At 44.6% G+C, this 16,696-nt stretch overlaps 1 protein-coding gene across 3 annotated transcripts in view; it reads right to left on the reverse strand.

Moving 5' to 3' along the window:
* Positions 1 to 16,696, reverse strand: part of MTUS2 (microtubule associated scaffold protein 2) — a 443,851-nt gene that overhangs the window by 295,592 nt on the left and 131,563 nt on the right. For all 3 annotated transcript variants that reach the window (XM_083169852.1, XM_083169851.1, XM_083169853.1), the window contains exon 2: positions 6,434 to 8,751. In XM_083169852.1, coding sequence (XP_083025978.1) covers positions 6,434 to 8,536 — 2,103 coding nt within the window. In that variant the 5' untranslated portion in view covers positions 8,537 to 8,751. The remainder of the gene's footprint in view (positions 1 to 6,433; positions 8,752 to 16,696) is intronic.

Consider the following 16,696-nt stretch of genomic DNA (forward strand, 5'->3'; position numbering starts at 1 on the left):
CCATCTGGCATGTAGCTTGGCCCCTTCTCAAGCCGGTGCTGCAGGTCCAGATTTAAAAGGAACACAAGGAACACAAATTTAAAAGGAACCCATCTATCTGTGTGCCACTAACAGATATGTGGATATGCGGGCAGGAGAATGCTTTGCGTGGCAGGACTGACCCAACAGGCCATTGGTCCTTAACGGCATTTGCCAAAAGTGCAAGATGGCCAGTCCAGCTGGGCACAACCCCTTTCATTAAAAAAACGAGACAATGCCCATGTGGTTTACCCGATGGATGACTGATGATTTTGAAAATGTATCTGTATATGTAAAATTGAATTAGAAAAACCTCTTTCTGAAGAACTGCTGACTATTCAACAAACATTTAGAGACCTTCCAACATTACTATCAGAATACTGTATGGAAAATACGATGACATTTATTATCGCAGGAACCTGCAGTGTGGTAATAACAAGAACATTATGCAAAGATGCTGAACAATTGTCCTATTCAGAATATAATACCTGCAGGCATCAGAGATGAGGGATTGGATTATTATTTCGCTGAAATCTAATACATTTCTACAGGGACAGGAGCTCTCCGCTGTCTCCGTCGTCCAACTTTGCAGTTTACCAAAATATCAATATTCTTTCAGTTCACTCAATTAAGCGCGCGGTCCCAGTATAGCCGTCTCCGCGGGATGTTTATGGCAATAAATATATCTCACTTGTGCTCGCACCACATAGAGATACGAGCAAATATAAGCAAACACTGTATAAGCAATGTTTTATGTCTGCAAATTAAACTACCCTGGAAATAGGGGATACAGTCATTGGGTCTACAGCAAGTTGGTCGACAATAATTAGGTCGACACCGTTAGGTCGACATGGGGATATGTCGACATGGGTCTAGGTTGACACGGGTCTAGGTCGACAGGTCATTAGTTCGACACAAGCATTAGCTCGACAGTCAAAAGTGTTTTTTGAGCCGACATGTGCCGACAGGCGGTATTTCATGCCCTACCATCCACTACTAGGGTGTGGTGGGAGAATAAAATAGTGTGCCGAGCGCGAGCCACTGTGCCCGAAGAATCGCGAGCAATGCGAGGGGATGTGGTGCACTGGAAACTGGGTCCATGTCGACTGTGTCGACATTAGAGGCAAAAAGAAACATGGAAACCCCATGTCGACCTTTTGACTGTCGACCTAGACCTGCTGCTTGTGTCGACCTATTCACCTAAACCCATGTCGACCTTGTCCCATGTCGACATAGAACCATGTTGACCTAGAACCATATCAACCTAGTGTCGGCACATATTTTGGGGTAAATTTACTAAGATGAGAGTTCTATTGAAGATGGGATGTTGCTATGGGGAACCAATCAGATTATATCCATTATCTTCCAGAAGGTGCTAAATAAATATGAAGTAGTTTCTGATTGGTTGCTATGGTTGCTATCCCATCTTCAATAGAACGCCCATCTTAGTAAATTTACCCCTTTGTAAATGTAAACTGTGGACTAATTCAGCATGGATCGCTAACTAAAGAATTCATGAATTGAGCGATTATGGAACGACTGCGCATGTTACGATTTGCATTGCGCAGGCAACTGAAAATGGATATGGATTACAAACGCAATGTAGCCACAGTGGGCCTTATTCTGATCGGTGCGGCCCGATCAGAATATGCGGCCGCAACCGTGCAGGCGAATCCCCGCCTTCCATACGGATCGCCACCTGCCGTCCGTACGCGGATATGTGGCGATCCGCATGAAATTGGACGGGGATACGCCTCCTCCGTCTTGGGAGCAGCCCCTGCATTCGATGGTCGCCGAACATCGAATGCAGGGCCGCACGCTCCACCAGGTCCCGCAACACAAGACCACACGGACACTTGTCCGTGTGAAATCATGTATGGGGGCGGGCAGCTGACATCCGGCGATGTCAGATGCCCGCCCCGTACCCACGCGTCACGGCCTCATTACCATGCATACGCCCCGCGTTTGCATGGGAACGCCCATGAAACGCGGGGCGTATGCATAGGGTAATGAGGCTAAGCAACATCCTTCTCTCTGGGCTACCTCTCACCCGCCTCGCACCTCTCCAATCCATTCTTAACGCTGCTGCTAGGCTCATCTTCCTCTCCCGCCGCTCTACCTCCGCCTCCCCCCTCTGTTTATCTCTTCACTGGCTCCCCATTCCTTTCCGAGTTCTCTTTAAACTCCTCACCACCACCTACAAGGCTCTCTCCTCCTCCACAGCTCCCTACCTCTCTTCACTGATCTCTATCCACACTCCCTCCCGTCCTCTTCGCTCCATCGCTGACCGCCGACTGACCTCTCACCTAATCACCTCCTCCCACTCCCGTGTCCAAGATTTCTCTCGCGCTGCCCCCCTGCACTGGAACAACCTCCCGCCACCCATCAGGCTATCTGATTCCCTTACCTCCTTCAAGCGCTCCCTCAAAACCCACTTTTTTCGACTAGCCTATCCCTCCTCCTAACCTCTTTTGATCCTCCTATCCTGCCTCCGTTCCCCTCCGTTCCTACTTATCCTATTGTATTTCGTTCGTCCACCCACCTATTTTTAGTATGTTAACTCTTATGAGCAGGGCCCTCCTTCCTCACGTACTCACCCTACCTCATTACCTCACCTGTGCTCCTGTCCTGTTCTTCCCTTCCTCTACTTCATCTTCGGTCTCCTTGACTATTTTGACACCTACTTCTGAACTGATGCTGATTTTAGTTCTACCAGCTATACCCCTATTTATACTGTATCTTTCTACACACCCTGTACGTTACCTTGTAATTTTTTTTTTTTTTTTGTTTGCTATGTACGGCGCTGCGGACACTTTGTGGCGCCTTATAAATAAACGTACTACTACTACTACTACTACTAAGTAGCCCCTCACGCCCCCTGTGCGGCGTATAAAGAATCCGTGCGGCGAAATTGACTGCACATGCGCAGAGTGACCTCTGCACATGCACAGACGATCAACAACGGCGGTCCGTCCGCATGCGGGAATATCCGCACCAATCAGAATAAGACCCAGTGTGACTGACAGGGAGTGGTCGGAAAAAAAACATGCACAGTCTATCGATATATCGCTTGGCCAGCAAATTTGCGGTGGTGCGATCAGATCTGAATAACCCCAAAGTCTGAACGGCCATGATATGCCGTGTTAAGCCAACCACTCCCCATTACCACCCCAAACGCTGTCTTCCTTTACCACACTTTCTGTATTATTCCTCTGTGTGGCCGCAATCACATTTCACTCGCGGGCACAGCAGCTCAGATGCATGCGCAGTAAGAAAACATCGACCAGTTGTTGTGATACTTCAGCTGCTCTGAGGCCACATCTGAATTAGGTCCAGTGTTCTTGTTCTTGTTTCTTGTTCTTGTTTAGATAAAGGGTACACTACCATGCCTCATTTTTTGGAGTAGTTAAGTGATATCATTTTGTGGAGGAAGATTATTATAATAATGAGATAAAAGGGTGTCAGGGGTGTTCGTTTGCTTTGCAGATCCATTCCAACTCTGCAAAATGTTATTTTGTACCAATACGAAGCTGTTATAGCTTGGGTCTCATCCTATACTTTACTAGGATGACATACTGTACATTCCCAGGTGCACTCCAAGTGATAAAGAAACACTTTGAACCTATACTGTAATTGCCATGGGCGTCCTAATAGTGCACCGTTGAGTATAAAAAAAATATATAATGATTAAAAAAGGGTCAACATGTTTCCCAAATCCTAACCAAGCCCAAGTTATAGACGGACAGGACTTTTTTTTACACTATAATATTTGGTCCAGGGCACCCACTGCTAAAGTAAAAATAACAGCGCAGGGCTGGTGCTTCTATGGCTGGGCTGGCTACACCGGTCCTTGAGTTCTATCAACAGTGCCTGTTTTCCAGACCACCTAGCTGGAGCACAGGTGCAGTTATTACTAACTGTCACATTTTCAAACATGAGCTGCATTCCTTCCTAAAGGACACATTCCACAGATCCACAGTTGGTCTGGAAAACAAAAATACTGGTAGAGCTCGAGGACCAGTTTGGCCACCCCTGCTCTATGACATACCCACATGGGACAGGGTTTTCCTAGAGCCATTAGGACCCCTGAAGTAAAAAGGGGTCCAAGTATAATAGACAAAATCTTCCTCTTCATCAACTTCCCCACATTAAAAAAATAAAAAAAAAAAGAGTCACCTGTACACTGTGATTAATATAATTGATATCTTAAATCTTACTATGGTTATCCTTTTTTTATCAACACAGATTGGTGCGAACTGTCACACCAGCTTGATATGTCTTGTTTCAGGTTGCAGAAGACAAACGTGTTCTGAATATGTTTCTGTATATCATGATTTAGTAATGGCGAGTAAGTTATCTCCCAACGTGCCAGGAGGCAGAGAGACAACAAAAGAAGTGGCATCTCAAGCTGTTTGCTTTCTATGCTGTTGAAAAACGTTTTGAGAGCCGCACAATGCTCGCACCTCAGGCTAACACTGGGAGAAAAAGCTGCACACCCCTGCATCTCATTATTTCGCTGGGTCTTATTATAATGGTGGTGTTACGTACAATATGTTCGTTATTGACATGGCGTAAATGACATTGAAATTCCGAAAGTGCTTCCTACTATTCTTTTCCAAGATAACGTAATAAAATAACGTTTTACAGGTACTTTAAATTAACAGCCTTTAATAGCTAATCTGTTGTTAAAGTACGGGCTTATTACTGGTAAGGAAACATAAGTATTAAATGTCATTACTATTGATTTAAAGATGGGGATGGTTGGGGCTACGTAGTAGATTCCGGCTTAGTGCGCCAAGTGTGCATGTATTGGAATCCTCTTAATTCTTGTGTTCCAGTGGTGTAGCTACATCTGCGGCAGACCCTGCGGTGGCTTGGGGGAGCGGCTGAATTGACAGACAACTGAGGCAGCAGTAAGCGCTGAGCTGGTCCCGCTCCGTATATATCTAATGAGCGGGGACCAAGTGCAGTGTATATTTAATGAGTGGGTCAATGTCTTGTGCTCAGACTCCACAGAGAAATGGAGGTTCACGCGTGCGCAGTAAGGCCTGAGCAATAGAGCGCTCGGACCCTACTGCTACCCACAGGGCCATATTTCAGTGCCATAGCGCCCCTAGGCACCACATTTTTTGCCGCCCCCCCAACAAGAGAGAGAGTTACCTTCAGCAGCGCAGGGCTGCAGTTCCCGGGTCGATCCCTGGCAGCACAAAGCTGGGGGTGGGGCCTAATCCCCATCTAGCTGCCGCAGCCACAGTCAACACCGCGCTCGGACGCCTGCTCCCGAGTCCCTATCTGGCCGCCGATGGGTCCCCACTCCTGCCTCAGCAAAGGTCAGGCAAACGGGTGGGGAAGGGGGCCATCGCAGAGCAGCTGCTTTTCCCCGGCGCCGGGTGCTCAGCAGCACCATTTGTTCTCCAGCGCCGAAAGTGCTACGCTCCTGTCACTGACATGACAGGGCTGCCTCTTTCCGGCGTTGGTCAGCAATTGATCCCCGGCGCCGGTACACTACTTCCCAGACACTGCAGGCAGAGCTAGGGGAGGGGGGCGGCACTTGCCGCGCAGCACAAATGTCATAAAAAGAAAAAGTGACAAATAAAAAATCATGCCACTGCTTGCCGCCCCCAGCAGGTGCCGCCCATAGGCCTGTGCCTCACGGCCTAGTGGGAAATCCGGCCCTGGCTACCCACTGAAATAATGTAAAAAGTGTTAAAAAACTCTTTTTCACATTATTTTAGTAAAAATAATGTTAATAAGCAGGCCCTTAGCGGTAATGCGGACTACTTTAGTAACATGAAATCTAAGACAATTGGGGTTATTCAGATCTGATCACAGCCCTGCTCTTTTGAAAAATGGAGGATTATTGACATGGATTGTGCCACGCATGTGCAAAAAGTCTGTGGTCTTTTCTGATTGCAAGCAATGGGATTCGAGGTGCCTTCAAAAGGACCAGGTGACATTTATCCATTCGTTAGGGCTGAGAGTATACGCAGCTTAGAGAACAGGTCTGAATCAGGCCCAATGTACTAGGAGAACTGCAGGACAGGTATCACGCATATATGCAGTGGCGTAACTAGATACATGTGGGCCCCATAGCAAAAGATTGTAAGGGCCCCTATTTATCACCTAATGCTGAAAAATGTATACAGCACATGATACTTTGACAGGCAAAGTGGCCCCCATTCAGCTCTGGGCCCCATAGCAGCTGCACCCCTGCACCTATGGAAGTTACGCCCTTGCATATAGGCCCACAGTACTAAACGGAGATACATTTTGGAATACTTGCATAATGGTTTATCATTCTCTGTGAAATTGAGTGCCATTGTATTATTAAGCAAGGCTAGATCTACATGCATATTTCCATATAACCTGATCGCATAACCATTGCATATTATTTCACAGAACACAGTTTATTTACCTCCTCTAATGAGTGATGTCCGGGTGGCCTTATCCCAGAAACCATCAATCCGGCGCTGTATATCCTTGGTTTGTGTATGTCAGCTTTGTACTTATCTAACAACACATTTGAAGGTTTAATGTCGCCACTCAATAAATCATGTTCCTTTGGAAGAGGAACAGTACAGGATGGGGACCCGTAAGGCATGTTCATTTGTCCAAATGGCAATCTGTCAATGGCTTGAGGGTTCCTTCTAATGTAGGTAATAATTTTAGGCCGCACATGCTTGGGTTTAGGGGCAATGAGTGTAGGCCCAATCAACTCCTCTGTTTTGACATTATGATTGATTTCTGTGTCATCCAGGTTTGTAGGGGAAGATTTGGAATGTACCAGTATTGGTTTGGGGATTCCACTGTTACAAAGTGTCTTGTTTGTAGCTTTAGGTGATATGTTGAACTGTGTACTCTCAATAGGAGGTAGCACTGAGGAAGGTGACAATCTATCAACGTGAGCAGCACTGAGATCCTTAAATCTGCTCGGTGAGGCAATGCGCTCATCATTAATATTAATAGCCGCCTTTAGGCATGACAGAGTAGGAGCGCTTATAACTGAATCAGCTGGGTCCTTGTGGCTTTCTTTCAAACTGCCTTTTAAAACATCCAACTGATGTTTGCGACCAAGTGATGTCTTTTTGCTGTCAACTAAAGCACTTTTATCTCTTAAGGAAGCCACACTGCTGCTTGAAAGAAAATTATTGTCACTGTCCTGGCAGATATAATCTTGTATTGAAAATCTGTCTTTAGTCGAGTGTTGTATCTTATTATCCACAGAGTCGGTGAGTGATGTTGTTTTTCGGATCATAGGCTTGTAACTTAATTCTTTGTTTTTTAAGAATTCCAGTTCTTGACCGGCTGGAGATTCACAGACCTGAGAGAATTGAGCTTTTGTTTCGTTGTAAGATACATCAGCTTTAAAATCGTGCAGCCTGGTATTGGAAGGACTGGTGGACAGAAAGGTCCCAGCTTGCTTTTCGGCTAGGCTCGATGGTGACACCACTGCCTGGCCACAGGAAGGAGACAGAGGAAATCTTCTGGTATCAAGCATGCTGTCCACTCTTTTGGATTCGGTCACAACGACCAACGTTATCTGTTCTAGTTTTTGTGGAGATGTCAACTTAGATTGTAGAATCTTGGGATCTTTCGGTTCCGGCGATTTGTTTATTTGACCCTGATATAATTGTGCTTCTGGTATGTTATAAATTACCTGAGGTTTGTAAGTTAAACGAGAGTGATCATCAGCGTTCGTAGGATGTGACAATGTGCTTTGCTTGACATGGGTTGAGGTTCCTTCACCCGTTGAAAAATCTGGGCCAGTGATACTTGAGGTAGGTGGTTTCGAATAAAATACAATCTTCTTTTCCTCTGAGGTATTACTGAGATTATGAGAGGACAGTCCGAATAAATGGTCAGCTGGCGAAGATCTGTCCGTGGTCCTGATCCCACAATAGGATGCATCAACATACTGTAAGAATCTGGGAGGTGAATCTGTAGATGGTGTAGGCGAAATATGCTCTTTTAAAAAAGGTTCGACTTTATGGGAAGGAATACCTGGTTTTGCCTTAGGACGTTCACCTTGTGGGATGTTACCAACATTATTACTATAAATACATGTAGGAGATTCATGTGTTTTGCTGATGGGAACCTGGGAATTTCTATCATAAAAACTGGCTTTTGAGTGAATAGAGGATTGTCCATTAGTACTAGAAGATTTTATACTTTCCTTTACGTCATCAGTCATGTCATTTTTGCTGATGTCCCTGTTTGTTGGAGAATGTAGTCTTACGTCGCTAAACGTTCTTTCACTAGATGGAAACACAAGGCCGATGTTCACTGGTCTACCGTGTTCCTTGGTCAACTGCATGAAGGCCTCCGACTGCCTAGCGCACAATGTCCCAGTTTTTTCCACTTTGCTACATATCTCCTGCTTTCTCTCCAGAGCCTTTGTTGAGAAAATTTGATTGGCATTAGAATCGCCTAAGCTGGTGACACTCTCATTGTCATTTTTATTATCATTGCTATTGTCTTCCTTTTCGGTGGCCTTGCTTGGAGCTAACGGAATGCTCATCTTTGGATGTCAGTGTCATATGCAGCAACACAGAACCTTTAGGCTATTTCTTTCCATGTATGCAAAGCAGTGATTAAACCCATGACGGTTTGCTAGAAAGCTGTCATCGGAGTGCAGTTTAAGTGTGACCCATAGTCGAAATCATCTTTAATTGGTCGATTTGCAGTCATCAGCTTTATAATCTTGTCTGCGGCACTTGGAAATTTCTCGGTAACCTGCAAGAAAAAGAACAACACATGTTAATATAAAGCACATCAAGAACCTTTTCGCACCATTTCAGGGGAAGATGTGTCAATCAAGCCTTCTACAGAGTTCGGAGATGGACAGGTAGAAAAGGTGACCATGGGCCAGATGTACTAAGCTTGAAAAGTGATAAAATGGAGAGTGATAAAGCACCAGCCAATCAACTCATAACTGTCATATCACAGGCTGTGGTAGGAGCTGATTGGTTGGTGGTTTATTGCTTTCCATTGTATCACTTTTCAAAGCTTAGTACATCTCGCCCGCTAGCAGCATGTTATGGGGCCCAGAGCTGAAGGGGGCCCATCTTTACTGTATAAGTAATATGTTTTACATACATTTATTACCATCAGTTGCTAAATAGGGGGCCCTTACAAACTTTTGCTAGAACTCTCTAGAGGGCTTGACCCCCCCCCCCCGCCCCACAATTACTTTAAATAATAAATACATTTATATACAAATATAATTGTGCTTCTACTATGAAATGAGGCTAAATTGAGCAGAATATGAACTTTTGAAGGTGATTCTAGGTTACAATCCGTGCTGTTCTCTAACAATCAATGTCATTTTGGGGGTAATTCGTGTTGGTATGGTCAGCAGCGAAAATCGTTTGCATGGCACCAGGAGATTACCCTGCGGCAGAGCTGCCTGGAGCATCCTAAGCATGTTTTGGGCAGTGCTGTAACTTCCCAGGGCAGTTGTGCAGGGCAGTAGAGAGCTTGGCTGGGACCGGTACTTTTCAGGGGTGTGGCCTAACCACAGGAATACATAAAATACAGGAAAAAATAGGACTTAAGGAACCTCCCTGGTCAGCCTGCAGCCCAGCACACAGAAGCGTGGGATTTATTGAGAAGAGCTGCTGATGCTTCCAGATGGGCCCCTCCATCAGACCTGCACCCGGCTAATTAGTACCCTGCCAAGCCCTCTCTTGGTGGCACTGCGGTTTTGTCCTCTTGGCATGAAGTCACATGATCAGGGTTAGGGCTAGCACAGGACACAAAACAGCCCTGCTACAGTAATGGTAACTACTAACAAACTCATTTATCTCCATCTATCAAAATTATAATCTTACATTATTCATAACATATGATTTATATGTATGTGCTTAATATTTGTCAATTATCCCAGCTTTGTAAGCAAATTCATTTCCCGTAATTGAATACATTTCTATTTCTCTCCATAAATTTTACGGCAGCTCTTTTTAAGCCAAGTTCTCCTCTAGGGCATTTAGCTGCTATAAAACTTTTTTTGAGGTCAGGTAGGCAATCAGAAATGAGCAATAACTTCACACGGTGCCTGTTCCCAGACCTGTCAGGGAAAACCAGTTCAGACAGTGGAGCAAGATTCAAACAGAAATCCCTTCCATCAATGTGCAATTAATGTAGATGAAAGACCTCGAAGCAGTCATTTAGATTTCAGGAACAATGACTGCTTAATAAAAAGTCACTTACAATTAAAAGTACGCTGTGGTTTAACAAGTGATTCTAGGCAACTCCATTCTTATCTCTAACAGGGAAAGTGAATTGTTATAGGATTAATTGCTATGTAATTCCAAAAGCCTCATTTTACCTGCAGAAATAACCAGCCTATTTTTTAATCCTTTTACTGCATATTTTAAAAAGTAAAAACAGCCGTTGCCGACATACTGATTATTTTAGAATCATCTTCAAAATCGTTTTATAATCATTTATTCTCAGAATACTGGGTGGGGACTGTAAAATTCAATAATGCTTAGCATCGGCACGGTAATTTGCGCATGTTCAGAACCCATTCTGCCACTATGCTATCAGTGATTGACAGTCTGATGCCATTTTGGGGTGGGGAGGGGGGGGGTGACAGCCTATGTTTCTTCAAAAGTTTATCCAAACGGAGGCGTGTCAGCATGGTTGCACCTACCTCCCAACTTTATAATAATGTCTGGTGGGACCTTTGTGCGCACGCTCACATTTGGGGGGCATGGCCTGGTGGCAAAGGGCATGGCTCACAATTTGTGTCACTCCTGCAAGGCCATGCCCCCATGTTCCTACTGTGAGGGCATGGCTAGCGGCTCTGTGAGCTTCTGGCCATACTCCCGGCCCCTCTGCCTGTGGGAATAGACACTGTGCTGAGCAGAGCAGTGGGGGACAGGGAGGGGGATCGCAAATCACCCCCTCGTGGTGCGGGACACTGCTGACCCCAGGCGGGATGTGGGTAAGTCCCCAAAAAGGGACAGGCCACAAAAATGTGGGATATATCTTGAATGGGAGGGATGAGGCCGGGATCTCCATCAGAGGATGGACATTTTTTGGTAGGTAGCTCCTACAGCTGCTGGCTAATGGTGAAGGAGTTTATACAGTACTGGGTTCTAGGTCACAGTAAGGATCAGAAATGCAGAAGGTAGGGACATCTCCTATGGCTACAGTTAAGTTGCAAATATATTCAGAAAAATTAGGGAGATACAAATATATTTACAGGGGATAAAGTCCTAACAGAACTCTAAAAACTGAAAGTGAATAAATCATTAGGGATACATCATATGGGATACATCCAAGGATACTAAAAGAGCTTAAAGGGGAGCTGGTAAAATCATTAACAGAATTATTCGACCAGTCACAATCTACTTGAGTAATCCCAGAGGACTGGAAAATATAGAATGTAGTCCCACTGCACAAAAGTGGAAGCAAGGAAGAGGTAAGCAACTATTGACCAGTGAGCCATACATCAGTAGTAGGGAAATTGATGGAAACACTCTTAAAACAAAAAGTTATAGAATATCTCAAAACCAGCAATTTATAGGATAGGAAACAGCATGGGTTTACTAGGGGGAGATCAGATCAAACAAATCTTATTGACTTTTTTGACTGGGTGACTAAAGTAATAGATCAAGGCGGTACTGTAGATGTAGCTTATCTAGACTTTAGTAAGGCTTTTGACACTGTCCCACATCGCACACTATAAAATAAACTTGAAAGTTGGTTGAATGGATAAAATCTTGGTTGCAGGACAGAAAACAAAGTTGTAGTAAATGGAGTACAGTCACAGGAGGCAAAGGTTACCAGTGGAGTACCCAAGGGATCTGTACTTGGACCAGTGCTTTTTAATATCTTTATTGGTGACATTGCAAATGGAATTGAGGGTAAAATATGCATTTTTGCAGATGACACAAAGGTATGCAACAGGGTAGACTCACCAGGAGAAAATAAAATAATCTGATTAAAAAGTTATCTGGAATCACCAACACCTCAATTCTGACTCAAAATTAAGAGTAGTGGCTCAGCTGAGTTTCTTGTTCAACTGGCCAGCAAACTGAGAGTCAGTCACTGATAAATTGAGCAATATGTTGGACTTGCTATTGAAACTCACTAGTTCGAGATAAACACAAGTAGGACCAAAGTGGAAGCACTGGTACACAAGGCACTGCAACACCACAATAGTTACAGGTGTTGATGAAATCTTGCACTTTCTCCCACTTTTAACAAAGCATTAAAAGCCTGTTCACAAAGTGTTCCTTCAGAATAATATACCGTGGGAACAGTTTATCAAAACGACACTTATGGTGAGAGGAATAATTTTTTTCATTGTTGCGGTGATAAAAAGTTACTTTTCCCCACAGTTTATGAATATTTCATCACCAAGTGTGAGTGATAGCTTCCACGGTGAAAACTATCAAGAGCGATAACAATTATTCTTTGATCTGGAGCTCCTGCTCTGCTCACTGAGGACGTTCAGGGACCTGGTGCCTGCATCTACCTCTAATAAACTCTCAGCTTCAAGTTCAATTGAAAATATAAAACAGAAATAAGAAAATAATAAACAGTTGTACAGTCGGAGCAGATGTCGGGCAGATCCTGTGCTATACTTTTCAAAAACACCTTTTTGGCTTTGTAGCCATTGTTGTTTGCTGACCATTATGTGTGGGAGCGTGCCGGATGACCTATGAGTATCCTGAAAATTCCATGAGAACGAGCTAATGTGAAGTAACATCAAATTTTAAAATAAATTAAAAGTGTAAGTGTGTAGGCCTGTCAGAGGAAGATTTAGCCCTTATGAGGCCCTAGGCAAGATACCATTTTGGGGCCCTCCTTAAACAATCCATAGCACTATAATTGACAGATAACCTTGGCTTGTGCACAGTCTACAGATAAATGCATAGATGTGTACAAATCTGGCTCTAGTGGGAAAATGTACTAAGATGGGATTTCTATTGAAGACAGGATGTTTCCCATAGCAACCAATCAGTAACCAATTTTTTATTTAACACCTTCTATAAGATAATAGATAAAATGTCATTGTTTGCTGTGGGCAACATCACAACTTCATCAGAACTCCCATCTTAGTAAATATGATTAACGTAATGGCTGCAATTGGCATGGAGTGGGTTCAACATCCAAGGCTGTTGTGTGACCTAGGGAAGCATGTGACTCGGGGGTCCAATAAGGACTCAGGGAAGGGCAGTGTTAGCTGTAATATCAGGGCAGGAAAGGTAGGAGTCTTCCCCTCTTTCTTGAAGATTTTGACCAGAGTGGACCTATGCCTCCCGTGCTCTTTCTCTAGGTAGGGATTGCTATCTTTATTCGCTTGCTCCTTGTGCTCTTTACAATGCAGCGCCTCTCTGTGTCACCCTCCTCCCGGCCGCAGTGCTTGACACGCCCGCCCGCGCGCTTTGCTGCGGTGGACGGCGTGGTTGTAGTAAATCTTAGTAAATATGCTCTTAGGTCTTTTGGAAGTAGGCTTAAAAACTGGGTCACATTTAAAGTAAACAATCTGCCCACATACAGTGGATTAGACTATTTTGGGTGTCCAAATATTTTTTTATCGTATTAGAGAACATTAAAGGGACTTTGGGAGTGTGGGCAGGTCCATGTGATGTCATCAGGACAACATGCGGTAGTCATGCAACGATCCTCTGGCAACATTTTGGATATCTTTATTGGGTCCCTTGGAACCTACTGGGTCCTAGGTAGTCACCTAGGTTGCCTTGTGGAAAATTCTCCTCTGGTGGTTGTGTGTGTGTGTGTGTTTTGGGGGTAGTTCATGTGTTTGCGTGTGTGCAGGTCCATTCGCTTACAATATGTTTTGGGACTTCGTATATCCAAGACACCTATCTCTTCCAGTAATATTTCTGACATCACTGAAAAAGTGTCCCCCCCAGGATCAAACCTGTATCTGACATATCTTAAGCTCCGCTAAGCTGCAGAAATATTTAGATGTTTGTGAATGATATTCCTAGTTACTGGGCATTAAACAGCTGTAGTCTTGGGCTTACTGGTTGCTCAACATCAAAGTTCCTCCATTATGTCATAACCAGGTTTTTGGGTGGCCAGACAGGTGATTAAGTCTTTGCATGCCGCAATGCATATGCTATTATATATTGATAACGCTGCAAGAAAACATACACTCATCAGCACATTTAAATTGAACTGTGCTTTGCTGAGACTGTGTTCTTATAATCACGGTGCAGATGGAGGTTTGGACATTTACAGCTGGTACAGTTTGAGCGCTGAAATGAACACAGCATTAACTTATTAACCCCGCACCTGCTACATAACTCCCATTCTCTTCGCTCTTCACTGGCTACCTGTAAGATGGCGAATCGTTTTCAAGATTGGCTTACTCACTTTCAAGGCCCTACATGACCAGGTCCCAAGGTACCTGCAGCAGCTGCTGATCCCTTACTGTCCTACTCGATTACTTCGATCCGCTGAAGAAGGACTACTTACAGTACCCAGAATCTCCCTGAATTCATCTGGGGGTCGAGCTTTCAACTTAGTTGCTCCAACTCTATGGAACTCACTTCCTCGCACAGTGCGAGAAGCCCCCAATGTACAAGCCTTTAAAAAGAGACTAAAGACGTACTTATTTTCACTGATATCTACTGTTAAGCTTGTTGTGTATTTTGAGCGTGATAACGCACGTTGAGTCCTATTGGGAGAAAAGTACTATATAAATATCATTATTATTATTATTTGCAATGGATTTCTGCTTGTTCTCTCCACCGTAAATGGATGCATAAGAAAGCTGTTTTCTGAAACATGAGCGATTTATTTTTTTGTTTTGCAAAAACATCCATTAGCAGCCTTGGGTGTGGAGTGCAAATCATTTGATGGGCGCCGGTCATTGAATGATTCCGAAGAGGCACACAAATCAAAGACACTCTCTGGGGTCTTAGCTTTAAATGTTCCCTGTATGGGAAGAGTGCGGGCAGCTGACATCTGGCAGCGTGAGCTGCCCGCCCCTCTCACGCGCGTCATAGCTCCATTTGCATGAGATCGCCCAGCGTTTTCATGGGAACACCCACGAAATGCAGGGCGTTCCCATAGGTGCAGCTCGTTGCCGCCGCCCCACACCCCCACTTCTAGGTGTGAACTGCTAGCACTCAGCATCTGCACATGCGCTCCCCCGTACGAATACACGGCGGAGCGTATATAACAAATAACCTCCTGTGTCCCTTCCTACTTCACCTCGTTAATGAGGTGAAGCGGGAAGTGTTATAGCGGTGCGATAAGCGCTGCTGTTATACAACTACCCCATTAATGGCTGTGGAGAGATTGTGCCCACTGCTGACATCATTGGCCCTCCCTCCCAATGGCTCGTATCCACCCGCAACCTTTCAATCATCTTGCAAATGGCATCGCTTGCTACGTTCGCAGATGGGCCTTATACATGCTTACAGTGTACCAGGTGCATGTGCAGTGTCTTAAACATCGGCAGGGCTGCGAATTCGCAGCTCTTCGACAGGGTATGAATGGGGCCTTAACTGCGGGAGTTGAATGGTAGGCCTCATTGAGAAAAATGGGCTTATTTAATAAATATAAATGCTACTGATTTAATATTGGGGCTGGTTGGGGTTGGTGTGGCTTTCAAAGTGGTGAACAGTACATTTACTGTATCTTTTCCAAACAAGACCCCAACATTTTGGGATTCTGACAAACAGCAGCTGACGTTAAGACAACACATAGTGGAATCTGCAGCAGGAGACTTTTTGCAAATTATCCTTATAATGGTGGGGCGGTTCCAGTTTTGCAAAGCTTTGTTTTGACTGCAGTTAAGCCCCATACACAATAGGCAATATAGTAAAAGATATTGCTCAGAAGGGCCCTTTTACTATATCGCCTAGTGTGTACACTGAATATCGTTAACGATGCGTGTTCTCGTGCATTGTTAACAACTCCCTCCCTCTTCTAAACATGCACAGATGAGGGAGGTCCCTGTTAATGACGGCCATGCTGCCGTCACCCTCCACCGCCGTTTCTCCGTTCCCCGCTGGCAAGTGTGTATGAGCCCCGCCTGATCCTCGCCACCGCCAATATTGGCGTCGGCAGGATTGCGTAATGTGTATGTCGCCTTACTGTTGTAAAATATGTTCAACTACTGGCTCATGAAGGGGAACTTGTGTGTGTACATACTCTAACCAGCATCGGATTGGGACATGAGTGGCTCACCGGGAAAAATGCAGTGGTAAGGGCCCATGCTTAGGTCTGTTAGAGAGTGCATGTCTAGGCCCCTTGATAAATATATACTGCTAGTGTATTGAAAATAACACCATAGTCCTGTACAGTATATGGTAGCATATGTATAATGAATAATTAAAGTGCACAGTCTGGAACCTGATTCTTAGAGGAAGATATAGTTCCTCCTGTAGCCCTGTGGGCCAGTCCAAACCTGATTGCAACAGTAATTTCACTAAAATATATTGAAAAACTGCATTGCGTTTATGCCATTATTGGGGGGGGGGGGGGTCGGTTGTGGGCCAGTATAGGGCAAGTTAATTAAGGGCTAATTCACTGTCACGGTGACCCATTAGACATGTACCAATCCTCCTATACCCCATTTTAGGAGCATGTGCAATATTTTGCAATGGCGACAAAGAAGATCAGCAACACCCTCTTCTGATTGGCTGGTTGCTTATTGAACAGCATTGTGGTTATTTTCCATAAAGTC

The sequence above is a fragment of the Crinia signifera genome, chromosome 2 (genome assembly GCF_055691185.1).
Source record: "Crinia signifera chromosome 2, ASM5569118v1, whole genome shotgun sequence".
Classification (NCBI taxonomy): domain Eukaryota; kingdom Metazoa; phylum Chordata; class Amphibia; order Anura; family Myobatrachidae; genus Crinia; species Crinia signifera.